The 24,091-nt window shown below is 39.2% G+C and overlaps 2 protein-coding genes across 2 annotated transcripts in view; one reads left to right on the forward strand and one right to left on the reverse strand.

The window, feature by feature from the left end:
* Positions 1–24,091, forward strand: part of LOC135139176 (alpha-2 adrenergic receptor) — a 172,286-nt gene that overhangs the window by 143,727 nt on the left and 4,468 nt on the right. The window contains exon 2 of the mRNA XM_064069301.1: positions 16,462–16,866. Coding sequence (XP_063925371.1) covers positions 16,462–16,866 — 405 coding nt within the window. The remainder of the gene's footprint in view (positions 1–16,461; positions 16,867–24,091) is intronic.
* Positions 18,796–19,985, reverse strand: LOC135139185 (farnesol dehydrogenase-like). The gene is made up of 3 exons (XM_064069315.1): positions 19,574–19,985; positions 19,060–19,521; positions 18,796–19,003 (listed from the first exon to the last, which is right to left on the reverse strand). The coding sequence occupies exons 1-3, from the start codon at positions 19,679–19,681 to the stop codon at positions 18,803–18,805; spliced, it is 771 nt and encodes a 256-aa protein (XP_063925385.1). The 5' UTR covers positions 19,682–19,985; the 3' UTR covers positions 18,796–18,802.

The raw sequence follows: 24,091 nt of genomic DNA on the forward strand, positions 1-24,091 counted from the left end.
TCGGTGGGGTAATAACAATTGTATTCGACTCAGGTCTAAAATATGGATCCAATTTCGAGGGATGTTTTGAGGTAGGTGTGTGTATAAAGGAGTCAGTGCTGTAACAATTCAATAAAATGGAAAATCCTGATGTGCGTATATTAGTTTTCTTATCTTTTATACCCTGTCAAACTTTCTATTCCCAAGTCATCTCCATTTCGAGATAATCCATAGAAAAAGAGGTCCCTCCGTCAGGATGTTTGACAGTTTCTCGAATTATAGCCTCGAGATAATGGATGGCTGAGGTGCGCTCACCTATTTAGCAGCCGAAAATGTGTTATGATGTAATCTTATTAAGGTGGAAAGATTGGCCCCGGAGCCTGTCGTTTTAAATGCAAAACAGATTAAAATGAATGCAAATATTTTTACCTTACTCAGTTATGCAAATTTAATCCGAAGCAATAAGCGAGGGTCTTTAAATTAAAATCAATTCAACTCGGAGTCATTGAACAACAACAAGGGTGAAATTTAATAAAGCCTGATGAGGATGCTTGTGGCATATTTACTTAAACCAGATTCGCGAATTTTTTCTCGCCTAGTTTTTCTAGGCGTTGTTTTTGCCCCAAGACTCCCCGAGGACCCAATCTGCCACTATTGAATTCGAGTTAGAAGAGATGAGAGATCAAGCTGGCGTCACTTATTGAGTAAAGCACCTGTCACCGAGAACGAATAAAGACTCGCCAGTCAATGCCACAATTAAATTTCTACTCTCAAACGCTGGTTCGTTCGACGGCTGGGGTCGGATAACGAAGTGCCGAATGCAGCCTTCATCCACTCGCAGATTATATAAACTTGAATTATCGAACACAAAAGACGGATGCGACAACTCCCGCCAGCGATATTACCTCATAAAGAGGGAGACCTTTTTTAAAACCTCAAACGATAAACGCTCATCGCGTCGGCACTTGTTTAACGACTTTTCACACGTTATCCGCCCGCCAACTTCCACCGATTTTCACGCCGCGCGTCCCTTTGACACCTCAAGCGTTGGTTTTTATTTTTATTCCAGCCAAAACGCATCACGCCGCATCCAACCGACTGCGCCAATTTCGTTAGGTGACAATTAATGCCTACTGCTAAAATAGACTATTAACGGTCTTTCTCCAAAGGATCGGATTGCTTACGATGCCGCTTCCGGCTGGCAGCTGTTGTAACTTTCTGGAAAACCACAACTCGGTTCTGATCAAAGGGGCAATAACAAGAGAGGCTGCCGAGAACTCACTTGTCACACGAAGAAAGAGTCTTTCATGGGGGGCAAAACATGGAATAAATAGACTAAAATTAAATGATAGAAACGCCGCCGCAATTAGTGCGAGAGGAAAATTCGGTGCTGGAGGGAGAAAATTAAAAAATGTATCTGAACGGGTATCCTACCGACTGCGCCACGTACATATATGTTATTTCAGGTTAAATAAAAAAGCATTTTATGGGTGGCGCTGATAGAACAGGAGCATCCCACGTCGCACAGTTTCCATCTGTTTTATTATAAATGCATACAGTGGCCCCATAAAGTCGACAATAGTTTATTGAGAAATAAAACGAAAATGACTATAAATTTCTTCCGAAAAAGTTCATCATTTCGATCACGTCAAATTTATGGGTTGTTGGAAAATGCAAAACCAGCACTCTATTTTATAGCTGCTTATTGCCTAAAGATTCATGCTGGAACCAATTTTATATTCTCTTCCGTTGTGTAACGTTCGCCAATAAAGCAGTAAATGAGAAACGGACCCTGCATAAAGAGTTATAAACGTGAGGAATATTGGAAAATGTCGGTTCGTGACAATAACTTATAATTAAACAAAACTAGTGTGTTTATCGTTAATAAATTTTTACAGATTTAAACCAACCGTAGCATGACCGTGTCGGTAATTAAGCTAAACATAAAATGCCTTGTATGACCACCCTGGTATAAATTAAATTTTTTTTATTAGCACCAAAAACAAAATTAAAATTTACTCATTACCGGTGTAAATTTATGCAAACACAAGTACGTAACTCGGAACTCTCTCACTCTCTCGATTTTTCCCAAAAGGATAAATAAAAGATAAGCGCAAGTGTATGTTTGAACGTCGTGCTCCCCGAGGTAAAGCAGCGAAATAAATTTTACATTAAAAATAAAACTCATAAATAAAACATCTCTTCTTGGTCATTTCGACGATTTATATTTGAGAGCGGCGAAGAAAAAAAATCCACTCGCGATTATCTAAAATTCACTGCATACCACGTAAAACGAATCGTAAAGAAGCACTCCTATTCATCCCGCGTGGTGGCGGCAAAAACGGAATGTTTTTAATCCTGACAACAAAGCAACTTCAATTTCTCTTACGTCATAGCTGGATGAAGCGACAATAATTTCCGCTCACAATAAATTCCGTTGTGCGGCGTAAGTGCACTGCCCCGGAGCATTTACGGAAATTTAATCCGCGACCAAAAATTGCCCCAGAAATACGAGCGACGTGGAATATATTTCGGAGCATCCCACCGACTGCGCCACTTTTGCGCCTTTTTTAAATCTCGAAATAAAGCAAACTCGGCGCGGAAAATTGGTGCTCAAACCGATGAAAACTAATTCAATTAAGAAAAAACTAACCCCTCGTCGTTATTAAAAACCCTCATTTTGACGGAGCAAATTAATCTTGTCTGGGGACAATTTTCATTAAGTGCTTTCAAAGATGGTGGGTAATGGAGATTTAAAAATAAATTAGACGCAACCGAGTGCGGGTCGGACCTTTCGTCTGCCCATTGGTATTCTAATCGGTACGGAACAACGGCGAGATTTACGTCTTCGATTTAAAATTGTATACACTTGCCCCAACTTATCTCGGAACTCATAAATTGTCCTTTACAATCTTCCAGCCGTTCTAAACTTCTGGTATTTCGGCACAAAACAGGACAACATCAAGAAAACTAATTATTCAGGCAAACGACCAAAAGTTGCTCCATCGATCAGCGCGACAAAAAAGGTGCACGAGAGAGGTCATTAAAGCCCAGTCGGTTTAATAACTTGGTATTAACTTCCGAGTTAGGGAAAACATACAAGGTGACGTTTATGCAAATGTGTAGCGACAGCTTATTTTTTCAAGTAAACAAACTGTCACAAAAATGCAACGTGTTCAAAAGAGAGCTGGAAAACTTACGATGAAATATTTGCTTGGGAACTTGGGAGTTTTATTAGACGAGAAAACAAGTTTTTTGTCCAAAAAAGTTGAGCGGGCGACGATTGCCGTCTGCAAAAACTATTTCGATAAAAGCTTCGTTAATTAGAGGATGTGGGGCTTTCGCGATGGGGGAATTAGAACTGGAAGTAGACGGAATTCATGTGTGCTTTCTTTATAAACGCGATTACGGCGTTAATTCCGGCTTGAAAGAACGACAGTTGCGCATTCATTAACTCGTTCCGAAACTAAAACATGATCTTCCGTCTTTGTCTTACAACAGTCGGGAGGGCTTAGATGTTCCACTCAACCTCAGAATTTCTCGAATGATTATTTTTAATGTTCGTCTCGTGTAACGTTGTAGTTCGTGTGAACCCTATTGTCATTACCGTCCACCGTTTTTGTGCGAGTTAAAGCGAGACAAAAGTAACCCTCTGAGCCGTCTTCAGCGACCATTTTTTGCGACGCCGTTCACTATACATCCGCCGAAATTCCGTAAACCCTTCAGATAACTTAATTATTCCAATTTCCATAAAAGTAGTCATTCAGAGTTCAGATTTAGACGAAGAAGTCGTTTGAAAACGTCTCCTCTGAATGCTACAACTGCCGACAACCTTAAAACGACATTCCCTCCAAGTTTCGCAATTATCCGCGGCAAATTTAAATATCTGTATCGTAAAACTTTCTTTTCCTGCATTAACAGTGCTAGAAATTACCAAAATTATTCAACGAACGGCCGTTAAATCTCGTGCAGCGCCGGCGACAGGGAATTTCGAGAGGTGACGTAAAGTAGCAAAGTTGCGCCTAACCTAAATCTGTTATTCTGATTTCATGTTCTGCGACAGCGACGGACCTTACAAAGCTCGTTTCTACACAAAAACGGAAGCACTTATAAACGTCCACTTTTTGAAACAATTAATAAATCATGCGACACAAATATGGAAGCCGCGTTTTCGGTCTTTGATATACGGAGTTTTTTTGTCGGAGGGGGATGAATTATGTGACGTCAGAGTCGGCTTAGAGTTTGCCAACGGACAGTGAAAATATTGCGCATGAGGAGTCTCGGAATCAAATCCGATTTACTTGTAATCGAACGGACGGGTTAATGACGTATGTTGTTCTTTAATCGCGCCGATGAAATTAAGGGTTAATGTTTCCACTTTGTCTGCTCTGCGATAACGTATTGGGGCTGCCGGGATGCTTTATACTAGTCAATTTTTTGACGGAAATTTTACGACTTTTAGTGCGCTTGATTTAACATTACTAGACTTGACAAATGGATACGAGTGTGTTTTTGTCATCGGTTTTTGTATTAAGGTTGTTCGCTAAATTAGCCACGGATTTTCCCGGGTACGCCAAGGCGGGGACACCAACAAACACAACATTTTTATTAGTCGAAGTTTCAGCAACAGTTGTATACTAAAGAACAAACACACTAATACGGGTTAATTATGGAGTGACGGCCACCTTGGGTCCGGTGCTATTCTTACTTTATCTTAATGATCCACCTCGACTATTTTATGAAATTTTCTTTCTTTGGCGCAGTTAACATGTTTTGATACCGTTATCAATTCACTAAAAAGCTGTGCAAGCCCGTTTGGCAGTCGAAAACGTGGCTCGCCTTAGGAACTCCGCTGCCATGAAAATGTTTTATGTGGGTTGCGCCGCTGCTTTTGTATACGTTTTATCGGCATTTATGCGGTGTCCTTTACGGAACTCGCTATGACATATTCCGTGCGCATTCCGTTGTTATAAGGTGGCATAAAATAAAATATGCGCTGCGCGTACGAGATCACCTGTATCGAACCGGCGATTAAAATGATTGCCGCTCGCCTGAAACGGTGATTCTTATTTTCTCCGCAACCAATAAAACTTATATAGCTTCTTGCGGAAGACAAAGTCTTCAGCAATAAACTTTTACGCTGTCCTGTCATTTTAACTCGCCGGGAGTTTTATTATGGGGATAATTAAGGCCTGCGACACTCCGAGGTACGGATAATTGGGCGGCTTCGACTCTCCCCTACGCGCCAAACTCGATTTCGGTACACAACGTGGCTTTCATCTATAAACTATCCTTTTGTGGATTGTTAAATTTCTTCAAATATTGAAGCGAAACAGACGCCAGTCAATCTTTTTCCGATACATCGACGGGAGTGACGACCGTTCAATCTTGCGGGATGTAAGGAAATACGGCCATATTTTTTGATATAAATGTATCAACGATGGAGATATTTCAATTTCCTTTAATTTTTTTCGCCTCCGTATTCGCGCCATTATTTCCTTCCTGTTTCTCGCATACACAAAAAACTGAGACGATGTCGGACGCGAGACCATAACTTAACGCACAACTTCAAGAACAGGATGTCGCTGCGAAAAAGGAGACGAGAATTTCTGCAGGCGATTCCGGACGCAATCGTATTAATGCGAGGCACAAAAAGCGCGCGACGCTGGGCCGCGGTAAAAGTTCTAATTTCATAAGATGGAAAATCGCGACAAACTCATTAAATCAAACAAATCTCTACGTGACATCTCCAGATGGATAAGCAAACACTTGAAGCTATCGCTTATTATTGCTGAGAGGCCATTTTTCCCGAACGGGATTTGTTGGAGCAAAAAAAACTTTACCAATTTTTCTCCGTTAAGACATACTGCGTCGGGTTTAGATGTCTGCGTTATCTAGATATTTTCATGTCGACAATGCCCGTCACAGTGACAAATTATAAATTCATCCCGCTTCCATATCGCCCCTTTACTTCGAGACCTGAGATCTATATCATTCCCGCATGGCCTTATTTCATCTCACAAATGTCGAGAACGCGGAATTGCTGATTTGCGTAACTGGTTGCTCGCTCCAGGAGCCGCACCACCTTTGTCTGCCCGATCTCGCTCACTGCGCGAGCTCTTTGTATTCGATCGCTTTGGTTTGGTCATGGAATGACCCGAATAGTTTCATATCTCTCCCGGAGAACAAAATAAAAGCTAAATTGTCACTTGGGACCCTGCCATTAGAATCTTCCGGTGCCATTATTTAAATGAACGCCGACCACACACTCGCAAATCTTGGCGGCGGCCTCACGCTGCGAGAACGCCGAACGAATTTATGATCGTTTAAAATCTGATCATGGGAATTATCTCGGATTCATATTACACTATTACAGGACGATAAACCAGCTTTATGGATTATGACGCCCTCCAGATACGCCGATACGGCTGTTGGAGACTCTCAGCTATAACTAAATCGCAAATATGATTTTCCGGGAGATTCGTACGTGGAAAACAGCGCGCGGGAAATCGAACGCGACATTAACAACGAATATATGGTCCGATTAACGCTGGTAGTGAAAATTGTCGAAAAGGCGGCCGTCGATCCTGATCCTGACTACTTAGAATAGACTTATAAGGGTGAAGCGATCTCGGCAGAAGCGGTAATTAAACGCTGAAAATTTTATGAATATCGGGTCTAGTTTCTTTTCAGTTTGGTGACGCGTTCCAACCCTGTCGCCGAGATTAATATATAAAGGGTTTATGCGGACAAGGAGGGAGGATTTCGGGAGCGAATATGTGCCAGAAGAGCCATAAAATCGCGCTTGAGAAATCTCCTGAATGACAGATAAAATAAAAAATAGATTTCTGATACATTCTATAAATTTTAATGAGGCTCTAAGGCGATAGCGGGACACGCTGTAAATTTTCGATAGGATATATTCGGATCCTCCGGCTCGTTTTTTATTTTATTTTGAACAGATTTATTGATTGTTTATGCCACTTGCGTTTTTTCGGTTTTGTCATTTGTCAAATTGAAAATAACTGATCCGGGGAAACTGTGCACCTTTCATAATTTTGTTTAGAAGTTTCACCCGTGACTAATAGAATTACGGAATACTCCGGATTGGTTTTGAATGAGTTGGAGAAGTTTGGAGTTACTTTCAATCCCGAGTTTAAATGAAAATGTACTTAAATGTTGCTAATTTATCAAGAATACGAAGTTTACTCAGTTTAACGGGGTGTTTTGCGATTACGCTGTTATTTATCGCACGTATACGGGGGATTTCAAAACTTTTTGTATTTGTTAGTCGTCACAAATACGATCGACCTACTTCTTGCGTTACACTTATGTTGTACAAGGTTTCTATAGATGATTATAGGGTCGAAGTGTGCCGCCTATCACTTTATGCCAATCTTACCAAGGATTCAGATACCAGACGCATCTGTATAACTGGTTGCCTAAATTGTCTTGTTCAACAGAATAGACAATTTTCACGGTCTTCGCTTCCTAGCACAAAAACAAAATTTTCATGCGTAAGCACCAGGGGTTTTGAAAACGACTTAACTTGAGTACTTCTCTCTGATGTAGTTTCATTCGACGATAAATAATTAGCTCAGGTCTCAACCTGCTGTCACCGAGGCACTAGAGTGCTAATTAGCAGTGCCAAAGTGACACGACTAACTCCTGGCGTATTATAAACTACCATTATCACCACCAGTTATAAAAGTTTGAACTACAAGTTTCCTACACTTTTTGAGGACGATTAGATTATCTCGGTACATCTGGAGGTTTGCAAGAAAAAAAACAACTTCATGGGCAAAATCGCGGGAGAAAAGCTATAGAAAATATAAGTCTGAAGAGTGGAAATTCCAGTAAAATTCCTTTTAATTAGAGTTTGGGCGGCGCTCGCCGCCGCCACGACCCATAAAAACTTCATGCACACACAAAACCTCCACCGATCTGAAACTTCTCGGCATAACTTCTCAAAAAAAGCCCCTCACAACCAGAACGCGCCTGAAAAATGTCCAACACAAAGAAAAACCTCTCGTCCAAACCACTCATATTAATGTTTTATTATACAAGCCAGCCGCGATAATATTAATAAATGTAAGGATCCTCAAGTGTTCGCCGCTGAACTTGATGACATTCTTTCCACCCCCATAATTTTCATCACGTACATTTGGGATATTAGATATTAGTCGGCGCGAAACGAGTCAAGTGATATATTAGTCTCTGGAAAACATTTTTATTGCGCGATGGACGCTCAGCAGCGACCTCTGTTGTAATGGAGGTGGCGTCGGTTGAATTTTTTATTTTCCAATCTTACTGCTTCGGTAAAAGGGGAGTTCAATCTTTCACGACGGTTTTAGGTTTACCGCAGTTGATGATGTAGCCTTAAGAGACGTCGACGGTTTGTTTAAATCAAGCGGGAGCTCGATACACAAATGTTAGTTTCTGCGATTTTCTCATATAGAGGGATGTCTGCAGCGACCAACTGTTGTGCAAGTGATCTAATTTCGACATTGCAGAGATACAATTTTCCGAGCCGGAGGAAACGTAAAGAAACCAAAATGAGCACAATAAGCCGCCACAATCGACCACTGCATTCTTATTTCGCCCCAAACCGTTATTTAACCGGGATGATAAAACACAATTAAGCTACAACAAAAACCACGTGACCGAACTGAACGAAACAAAAACGTGAGCAGCAAAAACTGGGGCCGCTCGGATTCACGGCCAGTCGGGGGCCGGTGGACAGGGGGCGGGCGGAAATTTACACAGAACCGAAACACAATATTTCGATGCAGGAAATACCCGGTTTTAATTTCAACAGGCTCTACATTCCTTCCGTACCTATATATATAAAATCTCGCTCACCCCGCGAGCTCTGTTACAGGTTGAATACACTGATACTGATACCAATTTTTCTGGATCTCTTAATTTACTGGGCTAATTAGTCGCCTGCTAACCCCGAGTCCATTTTACGATTTAGCCCGTGATTAGCGCCATAACCCGGCTTTACGGTCCATTTTCAAAGATTACAGGCGTAAATATTAATATCAATTCCGCGTTCGGAAAAACAGGCTAATAATTTTTGTAAAACAGCCCCGGCAGGAATCACAAAATTCCATGTTCCTCATATCAAAGGATATACGAGACACAAAATAGCGCTTAGCAAGCACAGTGGAAATCAATATCTGGCGCACAAAAACTTGTCTAACACATTTCTCTTGTGCCCGAATGAGGCTTGGGGGATTTTTTCCTCTACTTTCGCAGTAATAACAGAACGCACGTCATATGCACTCAGGTTTAACCCTTGTAAGAGTAAAAAATTCACCGCCATGGAATTAATCCGGCTCTGGACGCCTGTCCGGGAAAATTAGCGCCAGTTTTTCTTCTCCGATGATCGCCTGGCAAAAAGGCGTTTTAATCTTACCGGAAAGTCGCAAGGGAGCTTCAAGTGCTGAATTTAAAAACCGTCTAGACGAGTGGACAAAAAGGGGCGCTGGCGGAAAATAATAATCGCGGCAGCGGCTTCAACGGATCAATCAGAGCCGAGGTTTCTTACAATGTTGGACGCTTTCAAATATTGTCGAATTTACCTTAACTGCATTTTAATGCGGTGCAGTAAACCCAGGAGCTGCTACTCTGCAGCTCGTTATTTAGCTTGAAAGCTAGATTAAACTCGAAATTGCCACTCGAACTATTATTCTCAAGCATCGTTATTATAGTCTCGTGCACTTTTAACAGGTGAGGAAGTAATGGACTGTCATTCGCTTTAAAGTCTGTTCGTCTTTATCTTCTTCACGATGTAGGTATTTTCGTCATAAAGTCTAAATGTTTTTGTTTCGGTTTGCGTTCCATTATAATAACTTTTCTAGCTTTATAACCTTCTTCGCTGTTCCTTATTTTTCTTAATTCTATTTTTACGACGGTCTCCATTATACCGTCTACTTTTCTCCTGTAAAACACTAGTAGTATCTTTCAGGTTGTTCTATTTGTTTTCATAAAGTAAATGGAACCTTATGGCTAGCAGTGTGTTTGGATTTCCGTGGCTACTGCAGAAATGTATAACCATAAACAAATATTCTGGATGGAGCTTGTTACCAATAAACATATACAATTTTATTTAAATTTTGTTGTTACGATTTTTTGTAGCGGCGCATAATTTTCCAAGTTCAGGTTCTGAAAAAAATTATTCAGTATTAATTAGTATTAATTAAACGTGAATTTACAGCTACCTTAAAAATTATAATATATACAAAGAGATCTAAAAATTTGTCAAAGACTAAGGCGTTTTTAAGACACTAAAAAAATCTGTCCTCATTTGTATAATAAACAAATACACAAAACAGTGTTTACTTGCTTTTTCCACTCGGAATGAGGATGCTACGGTGAAAATGTAATAAACTTGAAAACAAGACTAAAAAATTTACAGTTTACATTGCGAATAAAATATTTATTCAACCAAATTTTTCTTTCAGATATTGGATTTTTAATAAAAAGTATTAAAATAAACAGCATGCCTCGATACCAGATACGACGATAACCATAAAGAAATTACATTGTTCAATACGAACAAGAAAACAGTGAATTCTTTGTAAGCAATATATAGCCAGATCGCATCCATACATTTTGAAACAATATTAAATTTGATGGTGCTTTAACCGTAAATATTATTTCTAGAGAATTCTGAAATACACGGTTTAAAGGTCACAGCTAAAAACGGAGGGGATTTTTAACATGGATGCCGGCGAAAAACATCCAGCTTTCGATAATAGGCAGAACAAGAGGGCCAATTACTTAAAAAAACAATTCATTCAATTATAAATTGCTGTTTGTTTCTAAACGCCAAACACTTGCTCGACCTAATTCCGATAAATATCGTATTTATAAGCTGGCTGCAGACCACAACATAGAAAATCATTTATTTATAAAAACATGAATATTTCGCATAGTTTAGACTTAGAGAATAGTTTGCTGCTTGATAGGTAGGCAACCAGTAATTCAAGTGAATGATCATTTAATTGGTCACATGGCGAACTCGACCAACTGAACTCTCACATTCATGGGTTAATCATGATTTAATATTTAATTCGAATAAAATATTCAATTTATCTACTACAAACCGACCCTTATTTACTTTCTCCAACAAAACACACATTGTCCGAAGCACCTAAGCAAAATTACTCTTACTTTACATTATCTCGCCTCAGTTTAATTGATAATGTAGGCTTCTATGTAGTACCCATCAAGTTTAACAAAAGCTAGAAAAAAAAAATTACGCAAGATCACTGTTTTTAAAGTTAGAGGTGTGATAATTAAAAAAAAATTAAACCTCTCCTGTGGTATTGTATATTATTTATAAAAATCGTCATTCATGTTACACCTACCTTGTTTGTTGTCACTCCTTTAATTTGAAATGTTTTGTACACGTCGTTTTTTGCATTTTTTATGACTCAACAAACACACTGAGCCTCAATAAAAAATGTACGATCCACCTCTGCGTTCTGGTACTTTCAGTATAAATCCACACCAAACTAATTTCACTGAAGTGTTCTTCCCAAAAAGAACTAAAACCCAAAAACCAAACAGTAAAAAATTTCACACTGACTGTTTTAGGTGAAACTCCGATTATATGGACATAACCTACAAAAAAATTGTTACACTATCATTAATGAAAAAATTAACGAAAAGTTGACACAATATTCAGATACTCAAGTCAGGGATGACCAACTTTTAATGTTCGCCGTTACGTTGCCGTTGCCGTTGGGTTTTCAACCTATCAAATTGCGGTAGTGTGCAGCGCTGCCAACCTGAAGGAAAATCCCCTCAAGTAATCTGGTTGGCAGCACTAATTCCACGAAAATCAAATTTTACTTATGCCTTGTTAAAGATAGTTCTCGATGTTTATATCAACAAGATTTATTGCTATTCGTCTCAAAAACAGATAAAGTATTATAACTACAAGGGCTTGCATTTTGCCCTTTTTTCTTAATATGTGTAGTCTTCTTTTCACAACAACAAAGGTAAAACATGTTTAAAATGGTAAATTTTTGTAGGAAACTGTCGATTTTACAATTAGGCTCCGCCCCTCGGTCTGACAACGAATGAAAAATTCATCAGGATTGGAGTCGAGGCGGATGGGTGGGGTTTCTCTTTTGTTTTTTTTTTTTAATTAATACATTTTAGTTTTCTTTGTATAACACGATTACTTAAGAACACATTTCACATGGTAATTCATCGAAGAAAAATAAGGATTTTATAATTAAACTCCGCCCCTCGGCTTAGCACGAATAAAAAAATCATCAGAATTGAGATCGGGCGGGTGGGTGGGGATTATATTTTGCCTTTTTTTCTTAATATATGTAGTCATCTTTTCACAACAAGATACTAAAACGTAGTGAAAATGGTACAATTTTGCAAGGAAATATGGATTTTACAATTATGGGGCGAAACCTAATTGCAAAATCAACATTTCCTTATATAAATTTTCTACACATATTAAAAAAAAAAGACAAAATGTAAGCCCGCCCACCCGCCCTATCACAATTGTAATGATTTTTTTTATTCGCTATGAACCAAGAGGGCGGAGTTTAACTGCAAAATACTTATTTCTTTACAAAAACATGTTTTTGAGTATCGTGGTGTTCAAAGAATACTACGTATATTAAGAAAAACAGGCAAAATATAAACCCCGCCCACCCGCCCCGTCTCAATTGTAATGATTTTTTAATCTTAGAAACCTAAAACACGTTTCAAATGGTATTTTTTTGTAAGGAAATATGGATTTTGCAATTAGGCTCCGCCCCTAGGTCTGCCAACGAATGAAAACTTCAATACCATTTAGATTAGGGTGCGTGCAAATGAAAAAGGTACGACCCGTTTTACTATCTACAGGATGTTACTAAAATACAATCATATAAAATTGGACAGTCTGGTAGTTTCGAAAATTGTTTTAAAAATCGACATAGACTACAGACAGGAAAAATAAAAAAACAATGAACATTAAAAAATCGAAAAAATAAAAATACAAACAACGAGAAATAGAAAGATGTAAAATTTTGAAAAAATTGAAGAATTGAAAAATTGAAAAATCCCAAAGTTGAAATGGCAAAAATTGAGACAAGTGGAAATATCGAAAAATGCGAAAATCGAAAAGTCGAAAAATCGAAAAACGTAGGAATGGAAAAATTGAAACATTGAAAAATTAAAGGATTGAAACATCGAGAGAAAATTTTAAAAATTCCAATTTAAAAATTCAGAAAATTGAAAAATAGAAAAATCGAAGAACTGAATTGTGTTTAAGTATCTTGTTGTTGAAAGAAAACTATTTATGTTAAGAAAAAAAAAACCGCCCCGATCTCAATTGTGATGATTGTAATCAGAACGAGGAGCGGACTTGAATTGCAAAATCCATATTTGTATAAAAATGTGTACCCTTTTAAAAACATATTTCACATGGTAATTTCTTGTAGAAAAATGAGGATTTTGCAACTAAGCTCCGCCCCTCGGCTCAAACAATGAATAAAAAATTCATCACAATTGAGAATGGGTGGGTGGGCGGGGCTTAAATTTTGACCATTTTTTCTTAAAATACAAAGTCAGTTATCCCAACAAGAAACTGAAAACATGTTAACATCCTGTTGTTGAAAGAAAACTCTATATATTAAGAAAAAAAAAATGATTAAGCACGACCCACCCATCCCGATCTCAATTATGACGAATTTTTCATTTGTTGTCAGACCGAGGGGCGGAGCGCCAATTGCAAAATTCATATTTCCCCACACAAATTTACCATTTTGAACATGCCTTAAGTTTCTTGTTATTAAAAGAAGACTAGGTATATTAAGAAAAAAGGCAAAATATAAGCCCCGCCCACCCACCCTATCTCAATTGTGATGATTTTTTCATCATCGTGAGCCTAAGGATAGATCTTAATTTCAAAATCCTCGTTTCTCTACATAAAATTGCTATGTGAAATATCTTTTTAAGTTGTTGAAAGAAAACTATACAGATTAAAAAGTTGAAGATTAAACATCCTGATCTCAATTGTGATGAATTTTTCATTCGTTGTTAGACTAATGGCCGGAGCGTAATTACAAAATCGATATTTCCTTATACAAATTTTCCATTTTACACATGTTTTAAGTTTCATATTGCGAAAAAAAGTCTATGCATATTAAAACAAAAAAAACAAAATGTAAGCCCGCCCACCCGCCCTATCTCAATTGCATGATCTTTTTTATTCGCTATGAATCAAGAGGGCGGAGCTTAACTGCAAAATACTTATTTCTTTACAAGAAATTAAAAACATGTTTTGAGTACCGTGTTGTTCAAAGAATACTATGTATATTACGAAGAAAAAGGCAAAATATTGACCCCGCCCACCCACCCCATCTGAGTTGTGGTGATTTTTTTTATTCTTAGAAACTTAAAACACTTGAAATGAAAACTTCATTACTATTTAGATCAGGTCAGGTATTGGTGAGGCTTAATTTTTGGCTTTATTTTCTTCTTAATATACATGGTATTCTTTGAATAACATGATACTCGAAAACATGTCTTGGTAATTTCTTGGATATAAATAATAAAGATTTTGTCATTAAATTCCGCTCCTTTGGCTCTCGACGATTAAAAAAAGAATCATCACAATTGAGACAGGGCGGGTGGGCGGGGCTTATATTTTTCCTTTTTTCTTAATATACGTAGTCGTCTTTTCAGAACAAGACGTTTAAAATGGTAAATTCTTGTAGAGAAATAGAGATCTTGCAATTAAGCCCCGCTCCTCGATCTGACAACGAATGAAAAATTCATCACAATTGAGAATTGAGATCGGGGCAGGTGTGGGTGGGGCCAAATCTTTGGCTATATTTTTTCTCAATATACGAGTTCATAGCATTCTTTGAACAACAGGATACTCAAAAACATATTTTTAATATCTCGTAGAGAAATAAGGATTTTGCAGTTAAGTTCCGCCTTCTTGGCTCACGACGAATAAAAAAATCATCACAATTGAGACAGGGCGGGTGGGCGGGACGACATTTTGCCTTTGTCTCTTAACATGTGTAGACTTATTTCGACAACAAGAAACTTAAAACATGTTTAAATGGTAAATTCTTGTAGTAATCAACTTAAATCCTCCACTTTTCTTCTACAGCCCTTTTAAATAGGGCAAAAGGGGAACATCAAAATTACTATCAACGGGAACTTGGCAACGTTTATAAATGACAATTTTCAGCTCTAAAAGTAACGTCAGCGGGAACAGCAACTGCAACGGGAACTTCAACGTCAACAACAAGTTTATAAATACCACTTTAGTGCTGAAATTGAGTTCATCAAAAGTAGGGTTATAAATCACTGTGTGTGATGGGAGTGGACCATGAATCTTCCTCCAGTGACCCACAGAGAGATTTTCAAAACATGAGAGGCAAACCCAAGCAATGGGAAAGTCAAAATTTTCACTCACGTTTAAAACGTCTAAAAATAATAATTGTTTTGACTTACTTACTCAAAATTTTGTTAACTTTCCAAAATTTTGTTAATAATAATTATTGTTCCATTCGGCATCCCTGCCTCTCGTCTGTCAGTCTAGTCAGGTCTACCAACTTAGAGTACAATTTTTTTAAATTAAACTTAAGGAAACCAAAATGTCTACATTTAGAACTCTGTCTATCCAAAAAATGTCTCACTTTCGTACTCAAATCAATCATCAATTTGTACATTACATTACATTACGCGAAGCGATTAAGATGCCGAAATTCTGTAAACGCTATTGTTTCTATCTTAAAGGGGGAAGAATCAGCGTTTGAATACAGCTTTGAAGTTTGGTTTACAGTCTTCAGGATGCTGAGATAGTCATTGCCAGAATAGAGGTATCCGCCATAATAGGTTAGAATTTAGTATATACCGAAAAACCAACACTCTTACCTATACCACTGTTATTTCCTAGTACTGTCCTCAATTCAGTCTTTCTTATTTGTTTTCAAAGGGTTGACAAAAATTTGCTTGTTTTAAACTCAATCCATCTTTCAAACGATTCTGACACCTGAAAGACAAAACGAGGTTAAAAGAACAATAACAGTTTATACAATCAGGAGCAAACATTACAGTTAGATGTAAAAAACCCAGAATTGCCCAATATATATTTGAAAATGGCCACAGAAAAAATTAATCTTGCTCACAATTAAAAGATACTAGACGCTTTAGAGTCTCTAGAAAGAGTTAAAAACAACGATACTGTGAAATCTGATAATAATAGATAATAAACATAATTTTTAAATGGGCTTCTACAACTTGTTGAAGTGCTTTATACTGCAATTACGCTGAAATAGCTTTTATTGTAATAAAATACTAATACCGCTGAAATTCTTTCTTCAAGCTAAAACCATTAGCGTTTACAAATCCTATACAACTGTTTTCAATGCTTTTTCCAACCATGAAACATTCTTCTCGCGCCTCTCGAGTCCACCTCTGACCCTTTTCCCTCTGTTGCAGCTAAGCGAAGAACTGGGTTACGTGCTGTACTCGGCACTGGGCTCGTTCTACATCCCATCATGCATAATGGTGTTCGTGTACATACGCATCTACTACGCGGCCAAAGCCCGCGCCCGGCGCGGCATCCGGAAGCCGCCGCGCCGGCAGCCGCACGACGCCGTCACCAGCTTCACGAACGTGGTGCCGCTGACGAAGAAGGAGAGCGACGACGCGGGGGCGGGCGCCTCCGTCGATCGCAACAGCAACACGTCGCCGCGGGACGGCGACAGACAAATCGCCACCATCGAGGCGATCCCCTGCCCCATGCCCATTCCCACCGTCACGTGTGATCTAGCATCCGATATATCAACCAGTGACGCGGGAGAAATCACCGCCGAGACGCTGGAACAGAAGGATACGCTCAAGGTTTGTACGATTGACAATGACGGACCGAAATGCGAGCCGACGTGCGACACGGACGACACCCAAGTAGGTTATGGGGTTGAAAGGGAGGGTAGAGGTAGATTGGTGTTGTGACGAGTAAAGAGCGGATTTTAGGCAGCTTGTCAGAACAGGTTCTGGAGGCTATAGACAAACTAGAATCCGCTCTTTAGTGATAGAAGTCGCGACAGAAACGGTCGTAGTTGCAGTGGAACCTACGAATTTTTTTCTATGAGTTAGTATGAGTATTGTAGATGGTTCTGTGCGATGTACAAGTTGGTGGCGTTTCTAGTTTTGTTTAGAAGTGTCGATAAAATTACTTGTCTTCGGCTTATCTCCCGCCTCATATAAAATTGCATTAGAGCGTTTCAGAGGGAGCTACACAATGTTTCGTGCCTATAGCAATTACAGAAACTTTGCAGAACAGGCAGCTACTTTCCGTCTGGGTTGGTTCGCGTCGAGTATGTTTCATTTTTGCGTAATGCCCAGGGAGTGATGCAAGAAGGGGTGTACGAAGGTGGAAAATGAGTGTTGAAAAGCGGCAATCCTCTCGAGCTTCTGAGGCATTCGTCGTACGGCTCGTTGAGATCAGAAAAGGTTTTTTGACAAGTTTATGGGTCATATCTTTTTATAACTACATTAGCAATCTTGTAACTTTTTACTTTAAAAAAGTTCGCTTTTATTTCGTCGCTTACTTATTAAGTTTGTTGAAGACTCCATCAGTAGCGGAGGTTATGTTCAAGTTTGCTTTTGTCAGGAACATACAAGAGTTTGATGGTGGCTTCCAGGGGCGCAAAGTGCTCGGAATAAAGAAATTATGAGCTGGGGAAGACAGTAAAAAAGAAAATGACTGACCGGACGTCCACGAAGTCCCTTTATTTTCAGATAAATTGTTACGGTTGCCAAATGATCCACTCCATTATTTAAGCATTATTTCCATAAAGTTTAATTAAACGGTTTCTTTTATAGGGTCATAAAAATTATGGGTTTGAATAAATGTCAGCTGAAAGGAAATTAACGACTTCATTTGCAATTTTTCGCGCCGATATAGCATTCATGTTAGTGTTTTAAAGTCTTTACAACTTTTGGAATTCTCAACTCGAATCGTGCCATGCTTCCAAGTTTTATACTTTTGTTGTGAGACCATTGAGTTTTTGTTCGTTAGGAGGCTAATATTGGAAGTCGTAACGAGCAGATATAGCGCTGCAAACTTATCAAGACACCAGAAAAGCGTCACGAAAGAAATCTTCAACTCACAACTTTCGAAGTAGTTTGCATTCGGCACCTTTCATTTCTCGAACGTGAAATACACAAGCAGACAATCAGGTCACAGGGACGAATGTGTATTTTCATGTTGTTTCTCCAAATCCAGGTTAAAAAACTGGTGCCCGAGTCCGTATTATAGGTGCTGCATATGCACAACCTTGTTCTTGTTTGAGTGATAGTAATGACGTCCGCACTATTTCTAATCGATATACAATACAGTTCGTGCATTAAGTAGAATGATAAACCTCTCATAATCCTCCTAGTGCTCCTTGAAGCCTCGACACGGTCCAGTTTTTGCTGTCATTTATAAATAAGTGGATGCACTTCACAAAGTCGGCACTAGCGAGAACACTTTCAAGCTATTATCAAATCCACTTATCGATACTTCCTCCCGAACCTTATCGATTTACTCCTCACGTCAACTCTCCCGGCCGCATCCTCCCGCAAATCCTTACCCCTTTAAAAACTACAAACCCCCCATCTCCATTGCACCCGCTGCACTCCATCAAAACCCTCTCCCGTCATCAATAATTCAGAAACCTGTAGAGCCCCGGGCCGAAAGTAGTTGTTTTGTGTGCGGGAATTGAAAGAGATTTGTTGGAAACTTTAGTAAACTTTACTACAACTAAAATATTTAAGTAAGGCAGTTTATTGTTCAGAACTTCTCCCCGATGGGCTTGATGATGAGGTCGTGCACTTGGCAATTGGGTGACGTCGACAGGGCGTAAATGACAGCATCAGCGCAGTCGGACGAGGCGAGCGCGGCCCTGGATTTGCGCTCCTCCAGCGTCTTCGCGTCCAAATAAATATTACTGGTCTCATCGATTTCGGTAGCTACGACTCCGGGGCTGACGCTCTGGAAAGGTTTTCTCAGCTCATCAATCGCCTAAAAGCCAGCCTGTTCTCGCTTACCGTCACTTTGATTTTCGAGCTGATGGTGTTGAGCTCGGTGCGGAGGGTCTCCGTGAGGGCGGTCACGGCGAACTTGGAGGCGGCGTACACGTTCATGTAGAGGAAGTAGTTGACGATGTGGCCGGACACGCTGTTGATATGGATAATATGACCGTCAACATTGTTAGCCCGCATGGTGCGCACGGCTTCTCGGGTGGCGATGCACAAGCCCAAGACATTAATGTCGAGGATAGTTTTCCATTTCTGGGTCTCCCCGTCGATGAGGTTCGTGTCTTGAAGCACCCCGGCGTTGTTAATCAAAATATGGACAGGGCCCAAGTTCTTCTCAGTCCATTTGAAGGCATTCAGAATGTCTTCTTCCACACCAACGTCGGCTTTCAAAGCGTAAAGCTTACCTTTCTTGCCTTCCAGTTCCTTGACTAGCTTCTCGATGCGTTCGACCCTCCGGGCTAAACCAACGACCTGCAGCGAGATTAGCAAAATCTACGAGACCCAAAAAAGTGTGTGTATTTACCAGGACCCCTTCGTCGACTAGTTGCTTCACTATTTCTACACCGATTCCCGCGCTGGCGCCTGTGACTATTGCCACCTTGCCTCTCCAGCGGTCCATAGAAAGCGGCATTTTTTCGTTCAGATAGTTTAGGCTTCTCTTGGCAATTAGTGTGTGTGTTTTGACAATAACATGAGGAACGGCACACTTTTATAGCGTGTGTTGAGTGCTTTTCCAGATTAATGCGTTTTTTTACTTAACGCGATGACTTTCACAAAATGTTGTGACCTTAAATCGATCGAACCGAATTTGTTGTGTGTTTCGTCACCTTGCACTCTTATCTGAGACGTCATTGTGTCCGATAGCGCCTTATCTACGCCATCTGATAACAGTTGCGCCGAGTCATCCAGTTCGAAGATGTTAAAGGGAAATTGCAGGCGACAAACAATTAGTGTTGAGCCCTAATATATGCACGTGGTAATAATACAGAGAGCTCATTGTCATGCATTGACGTACGAAACAATATCCAGACTGCATAATAATTATTATCTTGGAGCACATTACCTGTAGACGAACGTGCACGAGTAATATACGCCGAAATTCCTTAAATAAACTACGAAATGAGGGAGTAGGGTTTTAAACAGCCGGCTCCCAGAGCAGATTACAAAGTAACAACAGCTCTGGAAATTTTAAAGCTGATAGATAGAGAAGCTTCAAAGCTAGAGCCGCGTGTATGATACATAACTAAAACCAACACTATAATCCACTTTCTACAAACTGAATGTTTTCAGGGAATGGCAGGAATTGTGCAAATTTAGGTCAGGCGATATTACGTTGAAATTACAAAATTCAGATCATTCTCTACATGTCTGAGCATCCTATTTGCGGAAGTCGATCAAACTGCTCGATTTAGGAAAATTCTCTCGCGACGTGACTGTTGCAGGCGTCATACGATTCCGATTCCCGATAAATCTGGAAAGAGTTTAAATCTGGATTAAATCGTGGGTGATTAAAAGCGAGTTGCGGAACGATCGCTGAAAATTCGGAAACATTTGACGTCATCGAAAAGGCGCTAAGCAATTCTTGGATCGATACAACCACCGAGCGAATTATAAGTAAACTAAGCCGTTTTTCCGCAACTCCCATTGGTGCAGTTTGCATCCGAAGCCACTTTTCTAACCGTTTTAAATAAAAGCGTCTATGTAACCATCTCGGTCTTGCAGACCGCAAGCACGCTGAATCAGAACAACGTCTGTAATTCTGGACCGCAATCGCAAAACTAACAATCAAGGATTATATTGTCTCTGTTCGAATATAGCGACGAAACAAGTTCTGTACTCGCTATCGAAACCACCGAAACCGCTCTCCTCCGTAAGTAAATATAGCTGACACAATTAAATTGGCATTAAGTGGAAAATCTACAAGTTGAATCAGTTAAGGCGATTACCGACGAAAAACCCCCCAATGGATTATTCTTTTAGAGAAACCCCAAACTTACACTAAATCGATGCTTTTACAATCCCTGCAAGTCCTGTAATGAAATTTCGAGATTTTTTCACCCCTTGCGTGACCGAAATCTTAATCCAGATACTTCCGACGACCCAGCCCGTATTAATTTTTTGGCGCGCTTAAAATTCTAGCGTGTCGCACGATTATATTAATTTAATTGAATGTTAGCTCGGGTATGGGAATTACTTTAATCAAGGGAGTGGGAACTGAAACCGCTATTTTTGAGATTTTTAATGTATAGCCGGAATTGATGTATTTTTGGTGTTAATTTAATTGCAAAAGGGTTTTAATGCGGACAGATTACTCGACAATTCAATTTGCAAAATTGCATTTGTTCAGATATTGTAAATGGGCGGCTGGGATCGGTAAGCCTCCAGTTAGATTTACGATATTTTTAGATATATTGTACCCCGGTATAAAGGATTCGATGCATAATGGGAATATTACAAAAGATTGCGCGCGATAAAGTGACATGCTAGCAAAATTTACGAATCCTACTAGCTGGTAGTTGTTGAAGTGTGCTGTTGTTATTGGGTGATCATCAACTCCAGTCCAACGTCATATTTCATTACTCTGGTACCCGGAGGGCCTTGATCCCTTGCCTTAACTCCCGTCCAAACTGACAAGAGCACCTATTGTAAACTATACATAAATTTTAGTTGTGCCTTTTTAAATTCCAATTCAGTTTTAGCACTTTGGTAAAGGTCCGAGAGGCGCTGTCCCCTGGTAGTGAGTTACTGAAAATATCGGTCGAACTGTTCTACAGATCTCTATTTCCTACTGTAGTAGTTGCGCATTGTTTAGGCTTAAGTGGGATTTATAAACTTGCTGTTACCACTGACGTTGCATCTAGAACTGAAAATTGTTATCTATAAACTTCGTTGCCAAGTTCCCGCTGATAGTAACTTTGACGTTCAACTTTTTCCGTATTTAAAGGGGTTGTAGACGAAAAGTGGCGGATTTAAGTTGATTACTACAAAAATTTACCATTTTAGACATGTTTTAAGTTTCTTGTTGCCTAAATAAGTCTACACATATAAAAAAAAAGGCAAAATGTAGCCCCGCCCACCCGCCCTATCTCAATTGTGATGATATTTTTTTATTCATCGTGAGCCAAGAGGGCGGAGCTTAATTGCAAAATACATATTTCCGTACGAAACAATCACCATTTTAAATGTGTTTTAGGTTTGTAAGAATAAAAAAAATTAACACAGTCGAGATGGGGCGGGTGGGGCGGGTTATATTTTGCCTTTTTTTGTTATTGCATTCTAAAACCCATACTCCAGAATAAAATAAAATTATTACTCAAAATTAAATATATATATTAGGGATGGTACAAGCAATTTGTTGTTGGATATATATGTACAAAATAGATATAGACATTAATGAATGGCAGAATCCAGGGATAAGAGCGGCAGTCGACGCAGCCTCCTCGTCACGGTTGAAGTTGAATTCCGGTTATCTGGGCGATCCGCTCGTCGTAGAAGGAATTGGGCAATTTGCCGTTCATCGTAAAGTGGGATTTATAAACTTACTGTTGACTCCGTCGCCAAGTTGCCGCTGAAAGTAACTTTGACGTTCAACTTTTGCCGTATTTAAAGGGGTTGTTGAAGAAAAGTGGCGGATTTAAGTTGATTACTACAAAAATTTACCATTTTCAACATGTTTTAAGTTTCTTGTTGCCTAAATAAGTCTACACATATTAAGAAAAAAAGGAAAAATGTAGCCCCGCCCACCCACCCTATCTCAGTTGTGATGATTTTTTCTTTATTCGTCGTGAGCCAAGAGGATGGAGTTTAACTGCAAAATTCTTATTATTTCTCTACAAGAAATTAGCATATAAGACATGTTTTTTAGTGTCGCGTTATTCGAAGAATACTATGTTACTATGTATATTAAGATTAAGAAAAAATTAAAGCCAAAGATCAAGCCCCACCCATACCTACCCTGATCTAGATAGTAATGAAGTTTTCATTCGTTGGCAGACCTAGGGGCGGAGCCTAATTGCAAAATACATATTTCCGTACAAAAAAAATACCATTTTAAATGTGTTTTAGGTTTGTAAGAATAAAAAAAATCAACAAAATCGAGATGGGGGGGTTGTATTTTCCCTTTTTTTCTTAATGTATTCTAAAACCCATAGTGCAGAATAAAATAAAATGAATACTCAAAATTAAATACTCTAGGGATGGTACAAGCAATTTATTGTTGGATATACCTATATGTACAAAACAGATATAGGCATTAATGAATGGCAGGATCCAGGGATAAGTGCGGCAGTCGAGGCAACCTCCTGGTCACGGTTGAAGTTGAATTCTGGTTCTCTGTGCGATCCGCTCTTCGTAGAAGGAATTGGGCAATTCGCCGTTCATCGTAAAGTAGGATTTGTAAACTTACTATTGACTCCGTCGCCAAGTTGCCGCTGATAGTAACTTTGATGTTCCACTTTTGCCGTATTTAAAAGGGTTGTAGACGAAAAGTGACGGATTTAAGTTGATTGCTACAAAATTTTACCATTTTAGACATGTTTTAAGTTTCTTGTTGCCGAAATAAGTCTACACATATTAAGAAAAAAAAAGGCAAAATGTAGCCCCGCCCACCCGCCCTATCTCAATTGTGATGACATTTTTTTATTCGTCGTGAGCCAAGAGGGCGGAGCTTAATTGCAAAATACATATTTCCGTACAAAACAGTTACCATTTTAAATGTGTTTTAGGTTTGTAAGAATAAAAAAATCAACACAGTCGAGATGGGGTGGGTGGAGGGGGGGGTTATATTTTGCCTTTTTTTGTTATTGCATTCTAAAACCCATACTCCAGAATAAAATAAAATTATTACTCAAAATTAAATATATATATTAGGGATGGTACAAGCAATTTGTTGTTGGATATATATGTACAAAATAGATATAGACATTAATGAATGGCAGAATCCAGGGATAAGAGCGGCAGTCGACGCAGCCTCCTCGTCACGGTTGAAGTTGAATTCCGGTTATCTGTGCGATCCGCTCGTTGTAGAAGAAATTGGGCCACT

This window comes from Zophobas morio, unplaced genomic scaffold, assembly GCF_036711695.1.
Source record: "Zophobas morio isolate AGI-343-1 ecotype UQ-CSIRO unplaced genomic scaffold, CSIRO_AGI_Zmor_V1 ptg000004l, whole genome shotgun sequence".
Classification (NCBI taxonomy): Eukaryota; Metazoa; Arthropoda; class Insecta; order Coleoptera; family Tenebrionidae; genus Zophobas; species Zophobas morio.